Source organism: Amblyraja radiata, chromosome 5 (genome assembly GCF_010909765.2).
Source record: "Amblyraja radiata isolate CabotCenter1 chromosome 5, sAmbRad1.1.pri, whole genome shotgun sequence".
In the NCBI taxonomy this organism is placed as follows: domain Eukaryota; kingdom Metazoa; phylum Chordata; class Chondrichthyes; order Rajiformes; family Rajidae; genus Amblyraja; species Amblyraja radiata.
The window spans coordinates 4021874-4042166 of NC_045960.1; the positions used below are offsets into that span (position 1 = coordinate 4021874).

A 20293-nucleotide genomic window follows, 5' to 3' on the forward strand; every position below is an offset into this window, starting at 1 on the left:
CCTCCAGCACTCTGTGTTTTTTGTTTGGCTCTGAAGTTGAAGGTGGCTCAGCGGGACGGGCAGCGGCTCTGGGGAGAGGGTTGCGTTTCTGGTTGAGACCCTTCTTCAGACAATCACAAGTACTCTCACCGACGAGAGTTCAGAGTCTGAAGAAGGGTCTTCTCTCCAGAGTCGCTGCGCTGCCTGTCCTGCTGAGTTACTCCAGCTTTATGTCTATCTTCAATTTCAGAGAAATACAATTTCTCACGGGGGGCTTATAACGTCTCTAAACCCCTCTGGGACCCTCTGAACACCTCTAAACCCCCTCTAGCTCCCCTATTCCCCTCTATTCCCCTCTAAACAATTCTAAACACACCTCAACCCATCTGAAGCCCTCTAAACATCTCTAAACCGTTTAAACCCCTCTAAACTAGGAGGCTGCAAGGTGACTTGGATAGGCTGGGTGAGTGGGCAAATGCATGGCAGATGCAGTATAATGTGAATAAATGTGAGGTTATCCACTTTGGTGGCAAAAACAGGAAAGTAGACTATTATCTGAATTGTGGCTGATTAGGAAAAGGGGAGATGCAACGAGACCTGGGTGTCATGGTACACCAGTCATTGAAAGTAGGCATGCAGGTGCAGCAGGCAGTGAAGAAAGCGAATGGTATGTTAGCATTCATAGCAAAAGGATTTGAGTATAGGAGCAGGGAGGTTCTACTGCAGTTGTACAGGGCCTTGGTGAGACCACACCTGAAGTATTGGATCAGTTTTGGGCTCCTAATCTTGCCATAGAGGGAGTACAGAGAAGGTTCACCAGACTGATTCCTGGGATGTCAGGACTTTCATATGAAGAAAGACTGGATAGACTCGGCTTGTACTCGCTAGAATTTAGAAGATTGAGGGGGGATCTTATAGAAACGCACAAAATTCTTAAGGGGTTGGACAGGCTAGATGCAGGATGATTGTTCCCGATGTTGGGGAAGTCCAGAACAAGGGGTCATAGTTTAAGGATAAAGGGGAAATCTTTTAGGACCAAGATGAGGAAAAAGTTTTTTACACAGAGAGCGGTGAATCTGTGGAATTCTCTGCCACAGAAGGTAGTTGAGGCCAGTTCATTGGCTATATTTAAGAGGGAGTTGGATGTGGCCCTTGTGGCTAAAGGGATCAGGGGGTATGGAGAGAAGGCAGGTACAGTATACTGAGTTGGATGATCAGCCATGATCATATTGAATGGCGGTGCAGGCTCGAAGGGCCGAATGGCCTACTCCTGCACCTTGTTTCTATGTTTCTATGACTGCGTCCAACTGGTGTCTGGTTCGTTGATCGGTTTGCTAGATATGAACTGTTTTGGGAGAGAAAAATGCTCACGGCAGACCAAACGTGTTAAACAGAAATTGGTCAGATATTGAGCTTTACACAGTGAGAAATCATGTGAAATAATCACTGAATTTAATTTTAAATGAATATACCTGCATGTTATACTGTTTAGTTTGGAGATACAACCAGATAGTCTGGTTGATACAACCAGATTAGTTTGGAGATACAACCAGATAGTCTCCACTGAGTTCGCACCGACCAGCAATGTTTGTTACAGATTTGACAATTTTATTTGGCGGCCAATCAAACGCTGTCTCTAAGGGGGTTGCATCCAATCACCAACCAGCTTGCTTTAAAATTCCCGTCCAATCAACAAATAGGTCTCCTCCCGTCCAATCAGCCGCTGTCTCCAAGGACATTGTGTCCAATCACATAATTAGCTGCTACGGTAAAGGTTGGAAGCCAGTGGAGCTACTGACAGGCAAACGGGAGGGAGCAGAAGAGATTCACACAGTGTAGAATCCATAGCACCTAGTGTACAATTTCATAATATATACTAAATAACTGGGCTGACACACCTTGGCTGGGAATCTGGGGTTCACCAAAATTGTTCCCAATTGGGCCCCGCACATCCTAAGGCCGGCCATGCACTAATGTATAACTCAACCGGTTCTCCTTGTTTTTGACACATTGAGAAAAATGTATGATGTTCAATGCTCACATTGATTTGTAACTCCCATAATTGTTGGAATTTACGTAGGAGACATTCAGGGTCGCGCATAGACTCCGCAGCAATAGGGTCACCATTAGCGTCAACTCATTAGCTTCTGTGCCTACCAGCCGTAGGGTAGGCAGCATCAATGTAGATAGAAAAATCATCTTCAAACACACGCCATCGTTCTGCAAGATCTGCATCAAACACCAAGATCTCTGGTTTCCTGAGAGCAGAAGCCATAGTATACAGTAGAAAAATACCAAACTAAGATAAAAACAATAGAATTAATCGAGGAGTAAGTCCGTACACTCTGAACCCGTGTTGAGTGTTGACCATACAATAAAATGAGTGACACTAATCTACAATCCTACAAACAAACCTCCCTTCTATTGATTCCATTTATACCTCACGCTGCCTCGGCAAGGCCAGCAGCATAATCAAGGAAGTCGCACCCTCTTCTCCCCTCTCCCATCGGGCAACAGGAACCGATATGTGAAAACGCACACCTCCAGATTCAGGGACAGTTTCTTCCCAGCTGTTTTCAGGCATCTGAATCATCCTACCACAACCAGAGAGCAGTCCTGAACTACGATCCACCTCATTTTGAAGACCCTCAGACTATCTTTGATCTGACTTTACTGGCTTTATCTTGCACTAAACATTATTCCCTTTAAAATGCATCTGTACTCTGTGAATGGCATGATTGTAGTCATGCATTGTCTTTCTGCTGACAGAAGCTTTTCACTGTACCTCGGTACACATGACAATAAACTAAACTAAGTAACTAAACTAAATAACTAACTAACATTGAGGTGGTGGACATGTTAGAGAATGGTGTGTTAGATGCAGAAGCTGATGGGGCAGATTGTAAGGAGTCGGGGAATTTTATCCATATTCCGTCTGAGAGGAGTGGGATTGAAAGCAGATCTGCGGGTCACAGAGGAGATATTGGTAAAGGGATCCATCTACATCTGGGGGGGGGGGGGGAAGCACATTTACAAACGACAGAGGACAACTTTAATATCCTGGAGGTGAAAATCCACATCTTGAGAGCAAATGCAGTTCAGTTCAGTTTAGTTTATTGTCACTTGCACCGAGGTACAGTGAAAAGCTTTTTGTTGCGTGCTAACCAGACAATGGAAAGACAATACATGATTACAATCGATCCATTTACAGTGTATAGATACATGACAAGGGAATAACGTTTTGTGCAAGGTAAAGCCAGCAAAGTCCGATCAAGGATAGTCCAAAATTAGGGAATGGTACCCTTGCAGGAGGTAGGGTGAGAGTAGGTACAGTCAAGGTAATTGTGGGTGTTTAGTAGATGTCAGGCAACAGTGATGGAGACATAGAGAATGAGAAGAGGGAAAGAGGTCAGAGATGGTCCAAATGAATTTGAGGGTAGGGTGGGTTAATGTTAAAATTGATGACATCAACAAATACTGCACATGTGAGGAGGCAGCCCTGATGCAGTTGCAATTTAGAAGAGAACGAGTTTGAGGATGGTGCCAGTGTACGTTTGGAATAAGGACCCTTTGACATATGGAACCACAGGGCTGACATAGCTGGGGCCCATACAAGAGCCCATGGCTACATCGTTAACTAGAAGAATGGGAGAGGAGTCAAAAGAGAAGTTGTTGAGGCCGAGGACAACTTCCACCAGGTGGAGGAAACATAGAAACATAGAAAATAGGTGCAGGAGTAGGCCATTCAGCCCTTCCAGTCAGCACCGCCATTCATGGTTGATCATCCTAAATCAGTACCCCCTTTCTGCTTTCCCCCTATATCCCTTAATCCTATTAGCCCTAAGAGCTATTTCTAACTCTCTCTTGAAAACATCCAGTGAATTGGCCGCCATTGCCATCTGCGGCAGAGAATTCCACAGATTCATAACTCTCTAGGTGAAAAGGTTTTTCCTCATCTCAGTCCTAAATGGCCTACCCCTTATTCTTAAACTGTGACCTGTTGTTCTGGACTACCCCAACATCGGAAACATTTTTCCTGCATCTAGCCTGTCCAATCCCTTAAGAATTGTATATGTTTCTATAAGATACCCTCTCATCCTTCTAAATTCCTGTAAATACAAGCCCAGTCGACCCATTCTTTCATCACGTCAGTCCCTTGCAAAAAACAAGACATTAGCACAAAAATATGCAACTAGAAAACAAGTCTATGGTCGTACAAAAGGTGGTCTGTATTGTTTCATTGTCAGGGTAGGATTCGAGATGCATAGGTCAGATTAAGATCTGACAGTTGTAGGAAAGTAGCTCTTGCTGAACCAGGTGGGACATCAGGCTTCCATACCTCCTATCTGTTGATAGTAGCGAGAAGAGGGTTGTTTGTAGCACATCATGCAGTCACAGAGTCACACAGCATGGAAATGGGCCTTTCGTCCCAACTCGTAATAGTGACCAAGTTTTCCCATCGAAGCCCGCATTTGGCCCATATCCCTTTGAATCTTTCCTATCCATGTAACTGTCCAAATGCCTTAAATACCGTTTTTGTACCTGGCTCAACTACTTCTTCTGACAGCTAGTTCCATATACCTAACCTTTTTCCTATTGCATAATCACATTGAATGGTAGTGCTGGCTTGAAGGGCCGAATGGCCTAATCCTGCACCTATTGTCCATTGTCTATCTATATATTTATAGATATCTATATCTAGAGATTTTTCCTGTGGAGTCCAAAATTGCCTTATTTGAAAATGTCATGCTTTATTTCTCGAGTTATTACTGAAAGAGGCAGCATCTATGGAGAGAAGGAACAGGTGACGTTTCGATGGAGACCTTTCTTCAGACTACTGAAGAAGGGTCTCGACCCGAAACGTCACCTGTTCCTTCGTCCTATCAATGCTGCCTCACCGGCTGAGTTTCTCCAGCAGTTTTGTCTACCTTTGAAAGAACGAGCAAGTCGGGCCCTGGATTGAAGCCGCTGAACTCGCAGCCCTTTGGTTAACACCCGCTGCCTGCTGCCCGCTGTCCGGCCACCCGTCCTGCTCCCCTCCTCCTCTACCCCCCTCCTCTCCCCCCTCCTTCCCTACCCCCCTCCTTCCCTACCCCCCTCCTTCCCTACCCCCCTCCTTCCCTACCCCCCTCCTTCCCTACCCCCCTCCTTCCCTACCCCTTTCCTTCCCTACCCCCCTCCTTCCCTACCCCTTTCCTTCCCTACCCCCCTCCTTCCCTACCCCCTCCTTCCCTACCCCCCTCCTTCCCTACCCCCCTCCTTCCCTACCCCCCTCCTTCCCTACCCCCCTCCTTCCCTACCCCTTTCCTTCCCTACCCCCTCCTTCCCTACCCCCCTCCTTCCCTACCCCCCTCCTTCCCTACCCCTTTCCTTCCCTACCCCCTCCTTCCCTACCCCCCTCCTTCTCTACCCCCTCCTCTCCCACCTCCTTCCCTACCCCTTTCCTTCCCTACCCCCTCCTTCCCTACCCCTTTCCTTCCCTACCCCCTCATTCCCTACCCCTTTCCTTCCCTACCCCCCTCCTTCCCTACCCCTATCCTTCTCTACCCCCTCCTCTCCCCCTCCTCCTCTCCCCCTCCTCCTCTCCCCCCCCCTCCTCCTCTCCCCCTCCCCCTCCTCCTCTCCTCCTCCTCGCCCCCCCTCCTCTCCCCCCTCCTCCTCTCCCCCTCCTCCTCTCCCCCCCTTCCTCTCCCCCCCCTCTCTCTCTCTCTCGCGCGTGTGTGTCCCCGCAAGGCATCCTCCCCCCCCCCACCGTAGATCAGTGGCTCATGTTATGAGTCATGCTTTTGTAGTTACGCCCACTAGCTTATGCGTCGAAATCTACTGCACTTTTCAGTATGAAGTTAACTCTCAAGTGAGAGCTTATAGTTGTTTATTCCAAATAAACAGTGTATAACTTGCCAAGGTGTGAGGTCTTTATTATTACAAGGTCTCAAAACCAACATGGTGTCAGAAGTGGGATACAAACCCACGCCTCCACTTGGAGACTATGTTATTACAACTTCAAAAATATGACATGGTCCTCACCTACAAACGTGGAAAGGATATGCACCTGGCAGACACTCTTTCATAGAAACATAGAAAATAGGTGCAGGAGTAGGCCATTCGGCCCTTCGAGCCTGCACCACCATTCGATATGATCATGGCTGATCATTCAACTCAGTATCCCATCCATGCCTTCTCTCCATACCCCCTGATCCCTTTAGCCACAAGGGCCACATCTAACTCCCTCTTAAATATAGCCAATGAACTGGCCTCAACTACCTTCTGTGGCAGAGAATTCCACAGATTTCACGGGCACCTCAGAAGACCTGCGAGGATCTGCCCTCACAGGATGATGACTTTATCGTGATGTCTGTAACCTTCATCCCTTCATCATGGATGGAGGACTTAGTTGGCCACACTGCCACCGACAAGACCCTACAGTCACTAACCTCTGTCATTAAGCGTGGCTGGCCAGACAAGCACTACAACGTTCCTTTGCCAGCCCGACCTTTCTTCCCTGTTCGGGACGAATTGGTGCTACAAGACGGGATTGTTTTAAAAGGACACAGGGCCGTGGTTCCTGCTTCGTTGCACTGTCCATGCAGGACACCCAGGCGCTGAAGCCACTGTTTCACGGGCGAAAAGCATGTTTTACTGGCGTGGCATGGCCGAATACATCAACGACAATGTGGCAGCTTATGCAGTGTGCAATAGCATGGCACCTCATCAACAAAAGCAACCACTTGTGCCACATCCTGTACCTGCGCTCCCATGATCTACAGTGGCAGCTGATTTATTTGAGTGGCACGGCAAGCAGTACCTGGTGCTCGTGGATTCGTATTCAGGGTGGTTCGACATTGATTTTCTCAGCAGCCCCATTTCCAGCTGTGTGATTTCGAAATTATCTCGTCAATTTTCAATCCATGAATCTCCAGGCAAGCTGTTGGCTGACAATGGCAGCCAGTTCACCAGCCAACAATTCAGAGTGTTTGCCAGACGATGGAATTTTCACCACATCACTAGCAGCCCTGAGTATCCACAATCTAATGGGCTGCCCGTAGTGCGAAACAACTCATTGAGCGCTCTCTCAGGGCCAAATGTGACGTGTTCCTGGATTTGCTCAACTTACGAGGTTCCCGTGACCCTGCCTTGGGTTCACCTGCTCAATGATTATTGTCAAGGCAGACCTGTACCCCGTTGCCCATCGCAGAACAAACGTTAGTCCCACATGCCCTTCCACCTGAGGATATTCAAACCAGGTTACGACAGAAGCGTGACAGTAAAATAAAATGGTTCGACAAGACGAGCAGGCCTCTGCCGCCATTGACCAAAGGACAGGTGGTCCGCTTACAGACTGACAAAGGCCACGACTGTACTGGGGTGATTTCTAGTCCAGCTTCGGAGCCACGGTCGTACATTGTTAGAGCCGATGGCGGCACCTACCGACGAAACAGACATCTGCCTGTGAAGGAGCCAATCCCTCCTCCTTATTATCCGGATTGTACAAGTTCATTTCAATCTGCATCTAGTGACACTCAACATGCTGTTGCCAGCACAACGATCCATGCCTGTGACAGTTCCTCTGTCTGTCCCATCTTCGCCTGCGCCAGTCTCCTGCTTCGACTCCAGAGGTGTTGGTCCACTCCCCCACGGCGGTGAAATCACCAGCTTTGTCCCCGGAGAAGATGGAGATGGCCTCTATCGTACATGTGCCGTCATGTTAGCAAGCCGGTCGTGAAGTATCCGGACTATGTTTGACTTTACACACGTCTGTCATCGTTTGTGATATTTGCTTTGCTTCGTTATGGGTATACATTGTTATTGATTCTTTAAGAGGGGGGATGTATATCAGCGGCTCATGTTATGAGTCATGCTTTTGTAGTTATGCCCACTGTTGCAAATTTACTACCAATGTTAATGACATTGTCATCACAGTCATAACGTGGCTAATAATGTCGTTACCAATGTCCACATTGAGGTCTCCTGATGAAGAGGACAAGGAATCAGTTCATTGTACATTGTGTACTTTGGCAGTGTTTGTGTTCTTGTGCCCACTTCAGATATGAGTGTAGAAATGGTCTGGAAATTACATTTATAAGCAATAATTATTTTTCTTGAGATGAGGATCATTGTTTTAACTTATGGAGCAGAAGGACCTTGGGGAGTCTTTGACAGGGATACAAATTGGTGTGAATTCAAAAGGTAAAGTTATTTTAGAGTCATCCAGCAACAGCCATCCAGCACGTTGCCTATGCCAACCAACATGCCTTATCTCCCCTGCCTGTGTCGGGTCCATATCCTTCTAAGCCTATCCTATCCATGTAGCTGCCCAAATGTTTTTTAAATGTTGTGATAATACCTGCCTCAACTACCTCCTCTATGAAGCTTGTTCCATATATCTACCACCCTTTGTGTAAAAAGCTTTACGTACCACATGGGGTGGAAGATTGCAACCTTCACGTGGTCCGCCCTATTTCGACGTATGCAATCAACCCGGCGTGCACAATCAAATAAGATCAACAGAACAAGCTGTCCTACAACTTTAGGCTGTGCACGCCATACGCAAGAAGAAGAAGGTACCACATATCAGCTCAATCGTGCAAATAGCTCAATCCTGCAGTTTGAGGCAGGACTTGTTTTTATGTATGGCCAGATTGTTTTTTGCTCTGCCATAGATGCACATGCAGACCAGAATCCTTAAAATTAGCGAGCCTTCGTTTTTACCCAATGCCCCCTAGACTATAGGTTATTGCCTTGAAATTATAAGAGCAGCAATGTGAGTACCCTGTACTATGAATATTAAACATTTTGATTATTAATTTTCTGTACATTTATTTTCCTAAACAGAAGCAAATGAAACCAGGAAATTAAAGAAGCCAAAGAATTTTTATCATAATGTGGCAGAACATAAAGATGTAACAAAGTTAATTATGATGTTGAGCGCCTCTGCAACTACGATAAGAAGTGAAATCCTGAGTTTACAAGAAATGTTTCAAAAATTCAAAGTATTGTGGATGCAAGACAGAGATATGACAGTTAAGGTGTGGTAAATATTTATACATTCCTCGTCTTCTTTCAATATCTAATTTTCTCACTCTTTATTTGTGACAAACCTCTTGTCTGATAAAACATTTTGGTTTACATTTGCGTCTCTGGTCTTGTGGTTTGGGGAATTGGCAGGAAAATAGAAGCACATTGAAGTACACTGCGAGATCGGTCGGTAGGGGCGCTGCGAGACAGCGCCCTGCCAGCAGCGTGTTAGTCATTTCTACTTTTTTCGTTTTTTTAGTATGTCCAAATGTTTATTTTACTTCGGAGTCACGTGAGTGATTCCGTGAAGAGCCCGCTCAGCACGCATGCGCGCCATTACATTTCAGCAGGCAACAGCGGCAGGCGGGAATCAGGCGCTCCCGCTACAAGCCTGAATGAGGAAGCTTTAGGTAAGTACTTACCTTCAGTTTAACCAGCGACTCGCGTCTGTTTGTTGCTCCACGTGGAGCAAAGCAGCAGACGCAAGCGGCCCCCATTGGACTCCGGGCAAGGAGCGTTCCGTTCACGGAAGGGGGGAGAGACGCCACCAGGACCGCACACGCTGCGGTCCACAGACAGGGTGCTGTGCCGGTGCCAGTCCAGACGCAAGCGGCCCCCCCTTGGACTCCGGGGGAGTCAGGTGCTCCCGCTACGGGGTGAAAGAAACGGACCGCCAGGTAAACTCTGAGGTCGGGTTTTTCTTTCACAGGAGGAGCCTTCTGCTTTCAGGCAGAGAAGAAAGGCTCTAGAACAAACCTGTTCCCCAAGCCACGGAAGAGTGGGGGGGGGGGGGGCAGAAACAAGGCGGTAGGACCGCTTACCCGGCCTCCGCTATTCCCCGACACCGCGTCCGAGCCCAGCCCGCTAGCGCCTGAGCAGCGGGCTGGAAGTAAAGCCACGGAAGAGGCGTCCGGCCGGTGGCTTCCGACTTGTCGGACGGGGACGTCTCTCCACCCGCCCGGGGGAGAGACAGCCGCCTGAGCCGCTGGAGCGGCTCCTGGAGCAGGAGCTCCAGCGAGACGCACTTCGTGAGGGGCGCTCTCACAGCGGGGAGTTCAGGCACTCCCTCCACAGTGCCTTCTGCACTGCCCATTGCTTCCTCCTTACCCGAGGGTAGCTTTGGTGACCAGGACTGGGCTGGTCAAGAAGAGGGGATGATGGCTGAAGATCTCGGGAGTATGCAAGGGGTGCAGGAACAGGAAGAGCTGCTAGGTGTGGTGGACCGCTACTTGGCAACCCCACGTGCAGGAGGCCGTTCAAGGCCCTACAGGAGAGGTGGTCAATGAGGTATACAGCTCCAGAGAACTGTGAGTCCCTTAAAGTGCCGGCTGTAAACAGCCAAAAGTGGGGGCACGTTGGGGCAAATATTCGGAACCAGGAGCTAAAACTGCAGCGGATCCTCAGGCTCCTGACGTCAGCCATCACATCGTTTGCTCGTTCCGTGGACCAATATGGAGATGACCACAACCTTCGTAAACAAATCATAAGACCTGCCATAAAATCCTAAATTTGCAGGGTTGTACAAAACCCCAGCCACTGAGCCAGACCCACTGCTCTCTGGCAAAAACCTCACAAAGCATATGAAGGATATGGAGAGGCCTTAACAAGCTTTCGGTCTCATGAGGGCAGGCCCCGGGACGAGCAAAACCAAAAACAATAAGCAGCAGCACCCCATCGTGTCCATCAGTCGACATCTACCACATGGGACTGATGAAAGCTCGGGGTCCGCATTCTATCACCGAAAGTCTTCTTTAGACCAGGGCCCAGAGCGGACCCCGTGGAAAATGTGCCACCCCCCAACGTCACCGCCACGTCAGACGACGTGCAACACTCGTTGGACCGGCAGGAAACAGAAGAATACCCATAACCATGGAGGTAGGTGGGTTTGGTTCCTACCAGCATATAGAGTAATACTAACACACTGGATTCTATCACGAGTGATCAGTATATACTCAATGGCATTAGTGGATACAAATACAATTCATACTAGAAAAATTGCAACCAGGTCAACATTCACCCCAGAGGGTATTTTCCCCTCTCCGTTAAAGAAACGAGAGGGACAAGCTGAACTGGTGAGACTAATTACTAAGGGTATCATGGGAAAACCTGAACCCTTGCAATATATTCACTAAACCCAAACAAGATGGTGGATGTCGCATCATCATTGACTTAACTTCACTAAATATGTTTGTTAAGTATATACATTTCAAAATGGAAACAGTTGTTACTGCCAAACAACTACATTCCAAAGGATACTTCATGGCAAGCATTGATCTTAAAGATGTTTACTATTTAGTACCATTCACAAGGATCATCGCAGATACCTGAAATTTACCTGGATGGGGCAGCTATAGCAGTTTAAAGCGATGTCTTAAATGGTAGGCAAGACCATGGAATTGACTATGTTAGCTGTGTCAGCTACAAAACAGTTATTCAAAACCCTGGGATTGTCTTACATCCAGATAAATCTAAGTTTAAGCATCCACAATCATGGACTACTTGGGCTTCACAATTAATTCAGTCTACGTGACTGTAACATTGCCAAGAGACAAAATAGTTGAATTGGCACAATCATGCAACACTTTAGTGGTCAATAAACTACCAACTACTCAACAAGTAACAGAGTAATTGGAAAAATGGTAGCAGCATTTTCCGGCTACATAATTCAGACCTTTGCACCAAAAACAACATACAGGTCATTATGATCGTGTCATGAAGTTACCCACTGAAGCAATATCAGAACTACAGTGGTGGGCAAAAAACGTTTGGCATAGTTTACAGCCTTATTATCATCACTAACCCTATGTTAGTTATCCAAACAGATGCCAGTGCTCAAGGCTGGGGAGCAACTAACTCTATATCTAGCACAGGTACTAGATGGACTAACCCGGAGTCATCATTACCACTTACACTGGGCATTAATTATCTAGAGATGGGTGACTTTTATGGTTTAAAGCATATGCACAAATATGCATCACTTGCATGTACGGTTACAAATAGATAAATACTACGGTGGTGGCCTACATTAACCATATGGACGGCATAAAATCGGTATCATGCGACAAGTTGGTCAACACAATTTGGCAATGGTGTGTCGAAAGACATATTTGGCTATCAGCAACTTACCAGCCAGGTAAGCTAAATACAGTGGCAGACACCAGGCCACGTAAATTTAATGACAACATCGAATGGATGTTAAAACCCCCCCAAAAATTTTTTCGCAAAAGTTATCAAGCAATATGGCACGCCAGATATTGATTTATTAGCATCCAGGCTAAATCACCAGGTACCTATGTATGTCGCTTGGGAACCAGACCCTGAGGCAGCAGCGGTAGATGTGTTCGCGCTGGATTGGGGAAATTCTTCTTCTATGCATTTCCTCCCTTCTGCCTCATCAGTCGGGGACTACGCACAATACAAATGGACTCTGCTTCAGGTATTTTGATAGTACCCGACTGGCCTACGCAGCCATGGTTCCCAATAATCCATGACATGGTTGTTGAAACTCCGATGGTATTCCCCAGTGACCCAGAGTTATTAACACCCAGTGTCGGGCACAAGCCACCCGTGGCATGAAAAAATCAAACTCCTGGGTTGCAGATTCTGCACAAACCACTTCTGGGACTGGGATTATCAGATCAAACCGTCGACACCATGTCAGCATCCCTCCGAACATCCACTAAAAAACAGCACTTGTCCAGCATCAAGAAATGGGAGAAGTACTGCTTGGATACAGGGACCACCTACTCAACCGCTACAGTTACCAACGTACTGGAATTCCTGGCGAACCTTCACCACGATGAATCACTCAGCTACAGAGCCATCAACACAGCTAGAAGTGCCTGTCTGTCTATTTAAAACCAGCTCCAGGACAACAGGCCATGGGGTCCCACTCGCTGGTGGTCAAACTAATCAAGGGTATTTACAACTCTAACCCCCTAGACCAAGGTACACCCATACATGGGATGTCAGTGTGGTCCTGACATACCTCAGGGGATGGCCACCAGCCAGATCCCTCAACCTGGAACAATCTATGCTCAAAACATTCATGTTGATGGCACTTGTATCTGCACAGAGGGTCCAGTCACTACACCTATTGCGACTGGACACCATGCTCACAGCTCCAGACCAGATCTCTGTCGTTATCCAGGGAATGATCAAACAGAGCAAACCAGGAACACCTAATCCAGTCGTGGAATTCCGTGCTTACCCGCCAGAAACACAGTTATGTGCCATGACCCTACTATCCTACATAGACACAACCAAAATATTCGAGGGAGATGAAAAGCCTTGTGGGTCAGTCATAAAAAACCTTATGGTCGGGTGACGAGCCAAACCATTTCGAGATGGCTCAAGCAGGTGCTAAAAGCTGCTGGGATAAAAACTAACATGTACAAATTTCATTCCACCAGGGCAGCATCCACGTCGACGGCTAAAAGAATGGACGTGCCTATAGACCACATCCTGGCTACAGCAGGATGGTGGGGAAAAAAACGTTCAGAAAATTTTATAATAAGCCGTTGGCAAAACCTGTTTTATTTGCAGGAAAGATTTTACAGACTGCAAATATTTAATTTAAGCCCAGGGGAGCAATTTAATTTCTTTGTTGTTATTGTTAAAAAATACCATTGTGTTTTTCTACAAACAAATTCATTGGTTGATTTCAATAACACACTTCCTCCTTCAAGGACTTCGGCAGTGCGTGAAGTAATAAGTGTTACACGGTTTGAAATCACAGAGCTTTGAAGTCTTCACGGAATCACTCACGTGACTCTGAAGTAAAATAGTAAGATTAAACGAGAACTTACCAGTTTGAAGTTTGATCTGTATTTTATGAGGAGTTACGATGAGGGATTACGTGCCCTCCGCTCCCACCCTCAATAATATGGGTCAAACTGATAAACTGATGTCTCCTTGTCTTTACTATGTTTACTTCAATAACTGTGTCTATCTGTGATTCCACACCGCTGCTTTGAAGTATGCCGCGCCTGCGTGCTGAGCGGGCTCTTCACGTAATCCCTCATCGTAACTCCTCATAAAATACAGATCAAACTTCAAACTGGTAAGTTTCGCGTTTAATCTTCCTATTTTAATGCCTCTCGGTGAGAAATGAGAGTAGAGTGGGCCATTTAGTGCCTTGCACCTACTCCACCATTCATTAACATCGTGGTTGGTCTTATTTTGCAGCTTTTTAAATCACAATAAAAATGTCCTTGATTCCATTACCATTCAACAATCTTTCTTGAATGTATTTTGAGGTTGAGCTCTCTTGTGAATATTCAGTAACCTTTGCATTTCTTATCTAAGTCCTCAATGGGACACTCCAGAACTTTATTTTGCACTAAATGTTGTACCCATTATCCTTTATCTGTACACTGTGAATGGCCTGATTCTAGTCATGCATAGTCTTTTCTTTGACTGGATAACACTGGAGTATTGTGTGCAGTTTTGGTCCCCTAATTTGAGGAAGGACATTCTTGCTATTGAGGGAGTGCAGCGTAGGTTTACAAGGTTAATTCCCAGGATGGCAGGACTGTCATATGCTGAGAGACTGGAGCAGCTGGGCTTGTACACTCTGGAGTTTAGAAGGATGAGAGGCAATCTTATTGAAACATATAAGATCGTTAAGGGTTTGGACACTTGGACACAGGGAGCTGGGAATAACCGTGCATAGTTCCTTGAAGGTGGAATCTCATATAGATAGGGTGGTAAAGAAAGCTTTTGGTATGCTAGCCTTTATAAATCAGAGCATTGAGTATAGAAGCTGGGATGTAATGTTAAAATTGTACAAGGCATTGGTGAGACCAAATCTGGAGTATGGTGTACAATTTTGGTCACCCAATTATAGGAAGGATGTCACCAAAATAGAGAGAGTACAGAGGAGATTTACTAGAATGTTGCCTGGATTTCAACAACTAAGTTACAGAGAAAGGTTGAATAAGTTAGGTCTTTATTCTCTGGAGCGCAGAAGGTTAAGGGGGGACTTGATAGAGGTCTTTAAAATGATGAGAGGGATAGACAGAGTTGATGTGGACAAGCTTTTCCCTTTGAGAATAGGGAAGTTTCAAACAAGAGGACATGACTTCAGAATTAAGGGACAGAAGTTTAGGGGTAACATGAGGGGGAACTTCTTTACTCAGAGAGTGGTAGCGGTGTGGAATGAGCTTCCAGTGGAAGTGGTGGAGGCAGGTTCGTTGGTATAATTTAAAAATAAATTGGATAGGCATATGGATGAGAAGGGAATGGAGGGTTATGGTATGAGTGCAGGCAGGTGGGACTAAGGGAAAAAAGTTGTTCGGCACGGACTTGTAGGGCCGAGATGGCCTGTTTCCGTGCTGTAATTGTTATATGGTTATATGGTTATATGGACATGCTAGAGGCAGGAAACATGTTCCCAATGTTGGGGGAGTCCAGAACCAGGGACCACAGTTTAAGAATAAGGGGTAAGCCATTTAGAACGGAGACGAGGAAACACTTTTTCACACAGAGAGTTGTGAGTCTGTGGAATTCTCTGCCTCAGAGGTCGGTGGAGGCCGGTTCTCTGGATACTTTCAAGTGAGAGCTAGATAGGGCTCTTAAAGATAGTGGAGTCGGGGGAAATGGGGAGAAGGCAGGAACGGGGTACTGATTGGGGATGATCAGCCATGATCACATTGAATGGCGGTGCTGGCTCGAAGGGCCGAATGGCCTTCTCCTGCACCCATTGTCTAATGTCTAACACACAGCATACGGCTTTTCACTGTACCTTGGTACACGTGACAATAATGAACTAAACTAAACAGAAATTTGGGGAAGCCAAGAAACCATGAAGAAACTGTACTTCTAAGCCTGAATGCAACAAGGTCAGCACTGGTGGCTAATCCTTGTGCCTGCTCTGCATCGGGCTTTCTCTGGATCAAGACTTCAAACACTGCACAAGACCGGTGGCATACTGGCAGCAGTGATCCCTGCTTTCTTGTATATCTCTGACACATGGACTATCTACAGAAGCCACCTCAAAACACTGGGAAAGTATCAATAATGCAGCTCCCACGTTTCCAAAGCCACCATTAGGAAAAGCAGATAACAATCAGCATCCTCTGCAGTTAAACACCCCTATATTGAAGGTAGACACAAAATGCTGGAGTAACTCAACGGGACAGGCCGCATCTCTGGATAGAAGGAATGGGTGACATTTCGGGTTGAGACAATTCTTCAGTAAGGAGTCCCTAATTCCACTCATCAATTTCTAATGAGCAGACTGCATCACTTGCATAGCCATCACCAGATTCCCAAGATAGACACAAAATGCCGGAGTGATTCAGCAGGACAGGCAGCATCCCTGGAGAGAAGGAATGGTTGACGTTTCGGATGGAGACCTGGGTCTTCAGAAGAATCCTAAGGTTCCACTCATGGTAACAGATTCCCAGGTGATAGAGGATATGATTCAAGGTTATTCTCAAAGACTTCTTGAAAAAATACAACATCCATACAAAATTGAAATTAAAACAAAATATTGGAAACACTGAAAAGGTTAGAGCATGTCAGTGGAAAGAGAATCAATTAAGGGGCTGTCCCACTTGGGCAACCTAATTGGCGAGTTTAGAAGAGTTTCAAAAAATGACGTTGAAGACCTTCGACTATGTAGGAGACCTCCTTCGAGCTCCTTCGACTATGTAGAAGACCTCTTTTGACCTCCTTCGACTATGTTGAAGACCAGCTTCGACTAGCTACGACTAACTTCGGGAAAATTGGACACCGAATAGTGGAGAGTGAAGACGACCTCCTTCGATCTCCTTCGACCTCCCTTCGACTATAATGAAGACTATCTTCGACTATCTTCCACTACCCTCGATTACCTACGACTAACATGCCGACCTACTACGACCTACTACGATTAAACCTACAAGTAAAAAAAGTATCAATTTTTTCCATGGCGTCCTTTTTTTACTCGCGGGCATTTTTTAACATATTGAAAAATACGCCGCGACCTAGCTGAGGCCTCGAGTACGCGGAGACCACTCTTGAGCATGAAGGAGAGTTACGAAGACCTCCTACGACCTTGTGTCGACCAAGCTGCGAGTATGAGTCGAGGGCAAACTCGCCAGGACTCGCGGATTAGGTTGCCCAAGTGGGATAGGCCCTTTAGCATTTCAGACAAGATCACCTACTCCTGCAGAGCATGAGTGTAATCTGCATAAAGCCCATTTGGACTGTTTGAACTTTAGGGACTTCCCAAATGTGCCCACTGAGCCTCCTCCGGGTTAAACCTGGACATGTACAACAGTCCCATTGAAACGCACAATAGAAATGTACTGCCAGTAGAAAGGTCAGGTGGGGGGGAGTTCCCGTGCTACCTGCTCCATGGTCGGATAGTTGGCGACTAAACCGTCTCCCCACCTGGTTTACCAGGTGATGAGGGGGCTGTGGACACCCAGCAGGACCAAAAACAAGACCTGTCAAAGGGCGGATGAGCTTCTAGCGAGCCAACGGCCATCCACACTTCAGTAGAAGTTGTGATCACTGTCGTACATGGCATTGTAAGGATCGATGATAAAGCACACACAGCAAAATCCTATACCTCCAGCGGCGGAAGTCCGCAGGAACTGGCGAACAGAGATGTGTGGTGCGTCCGTTACCGTTCCCGTCGGAAACCAGCGCCACTGTGTCGCTAATGTTTTCAACGATGATGAATGAATGAAGTAGAAAGAAAAGTTGAGCTTATTTTTATTTAATTAAGACTTTATATTTTTTCATTTGTTCTCGGGCATGTTTATGTGTTTTTTTTTATCATTAACCTTTAAAAGAAATAGTTAATAACTTAAACTTCTTGAATATCTTAATTATTTAAACAGGCCTCAGGTGTTTTGCATTTCACAACCATTCTGACAGTGCAGTTCGTTGTTGTGACTGAGACAGTCCTCAAGTGTATTGGAGGTCAGGCGCCCATTGAATACTGTGCCCGTAAGAGAAACAAGGGCAGATAATGGGCAGACATTTTATATAAAGTCATATATTTTTCTCACAATAACATTTTCCTTGGTTCCATTACTATTCATAAATCTTGAGCTTCTGAAGCTCTCTTGGGTAGAACATTCTGAATATGTGGTGTCCTTTGCATTTCTTATCTCAGTCATCAATGAGAGACTCCAGAACGTTGCCCTAAATGATGTACCTGTCATCCGTTACCTGTATTATGTATAGTCTTGTCTTTCACTGGGTACATCATACAGCTTTTCATTGTACCTTGGTTCACGTGACAATAATAAGGTGTGTTTGTTTATAATTATTTTTTGGTTACTTTTAAACAGGCATTTATGGATAGCCACCCCAGTTTGTATGAACTACGAACAAAAATAGAGTACTACGCTAGTTATCAACAAGAGATTGAGGAAATTAACTCCATAATTACAGTGGATTTTATCGAACTAAATACAGGTAGGCACGAGTGCAGCTTAATGTGATGAAGAGAATTCTTCATTAATTCAATATGCAAATAAAAAATGACCAGCACCTATCCATGAATAGAAGAGGAACAAAAATAACCTGGGCCTCAACCCTTTGATGTGCCAAAGACCATCTTTCTCTGAAACTCGATTTCAATTCTTGCTGATCTGTTTTCTGGAGTAGATCTAGATTAACTCTTTGCAACACCAAATGCTAAACTGATAAACTAGTGTAATTCAAATTAAATTCATCGGTTAATCCCTTTGTTTGTGACAATTTAATGTAAAAAGTGGATTAGTTAACATCATAAATTGAAGAACTATGAAGAAAAAACTACTACGTAAAATAAGTGAATCTCACAACCTATCTCTTTGTAGCTGTAACATTCTAGTGCTGTAAACTATATTATAACTGATATTTTCATAATCATAATCATACTTTATTAGCCAAGTATATATTGCAACATGCGAGGAATTTGAATTGCCATACAGTCATACCAATAAAAAGCAACAAAACACACAAAATACATTTTAACATGAACATCCACCACAGTGACTCCTCCACATTCCTCACTGTGATGGAAGGCGAAATTCTTTTAAAATCTCCCCTTTTTTGTTCTCCCGCGTTCGGAGGCCTTCAACCTTCCATTGTTGGGACGATCTTGGCGCCCGTAGCCGGCGGTCGAGCCCTCCGCATTGGGGCGATCAAGCTCCCACATCGTGGGGATCTCAGCTCCCCCGTGCTGGCGATCGAACCCCGGTCTTGCGGCCTGGAGCTTCCCAACACCAGTCAGTACCCGAGACTGCGAGCTCCTCGATGTTGGAATCCGCAGGCCGCAGGCAAAGGATCGCAGGCTCCGATGGTAAGTCCACGGCCCCGCGGTGGGGCTCAAAGTCAGTCTCGAGCGCTGCCTCCAGCACCATGATGTTAGGCCGCAGAGCGACCGGAGATACGATCCGGAAAACAATCGCATCTCCAGCAAGGTAAGAGATTGAAAAAAAAGTATCCCCCTCCCCCCTCCCCCACCCCCACCCCCACATAAAACAAACCAGAGAACATTAACACAGACGTTTTAAATCACACTAAAAATAACAAAAAAACAAGACAGACTGTTGGCGAGGCTGCCATCACTGACGGCGCCACCTGGTTTATAGTATTGATAAAACTATACTATTTTTATTATATAGATAATATTTTTTTCTTTGCACTACTTTTTGTGTAATGGCTTGATTTTACTCATGTACAGTATGGTTTGACTGGATAACACTCAAAATGTTTGTGTCTTAGTGCACATGACAATAATTGACCAATACCATATTTAAATACGATGCTGAGACTTGATCATTAAAGTAGATAACTAGGACTGAGATGAGAAAACCCTTTTTCACCCAGAGAGTTGTGAATCTGTGGAATTCTCTGCCACAGAGGGCAGTGGAGGCCAATCACTGGATGTTTTCAAGAGAGTTAGAATTACATCTTAGGGCTAACGGAATCAAGGGATATGGGGAAAAAGCAGGAACGGGGTATTGATTTTGGATGATCAGCCATGATCATATTAAATGGCAGTACTGGCCTACTCCACCTATTTCCTATATTTCTATGTTTCTATATGGCAGATTTGGTTATGGTTCTGAGAGTGCAATCTGTGCACATTGAGAATTTTTAAAATGCATATTTATTTAGAAATGTCTTGCTTAAAAATTAATTACCTAAATTGGCATAAATATATAAATTAGACCATAATCACGTAATAAAAACACAGCATTTATACAGGGGGACAAACTCTTGCCAGAGATTCTATTAACTTTCGGATCGCATTCTCCGGTCGCTCTGCGGCCTACCATCGATGGAGCTGGAGGCCTCCTCGAACTGA

General features: G+C 45.6%; 1 protein-coding gene across 1 annotated transcript in view; it reads left to right on the forward strand.

The window, feature by feature from the left end:
* The window catches only part of LOC116972889 (dynein heavy chain 8, axonemal-like), a 574435-nt gene that overhangs the window by 204386 nt on the left and 349756 nt on the right, over positions 1 to 20293 (forward strand). Inside the window, exons 30-32 of the mRNA XM_033020476.1 lie at positions 6747 to 6899; positions 8812 to 9005; positions 18285 to 18411. Coding sequence (XP_032876367.1) covers positions 6747 to 6899; positions 8812 to 9005; positions 18285 to 18411 — 474 coding nt within the window. The remainder of the gene's footprint in view (positions 1 to 6746; positions 6900 to 8811; positions 9006 to 18284; positions 18412 to 20293) is intronic.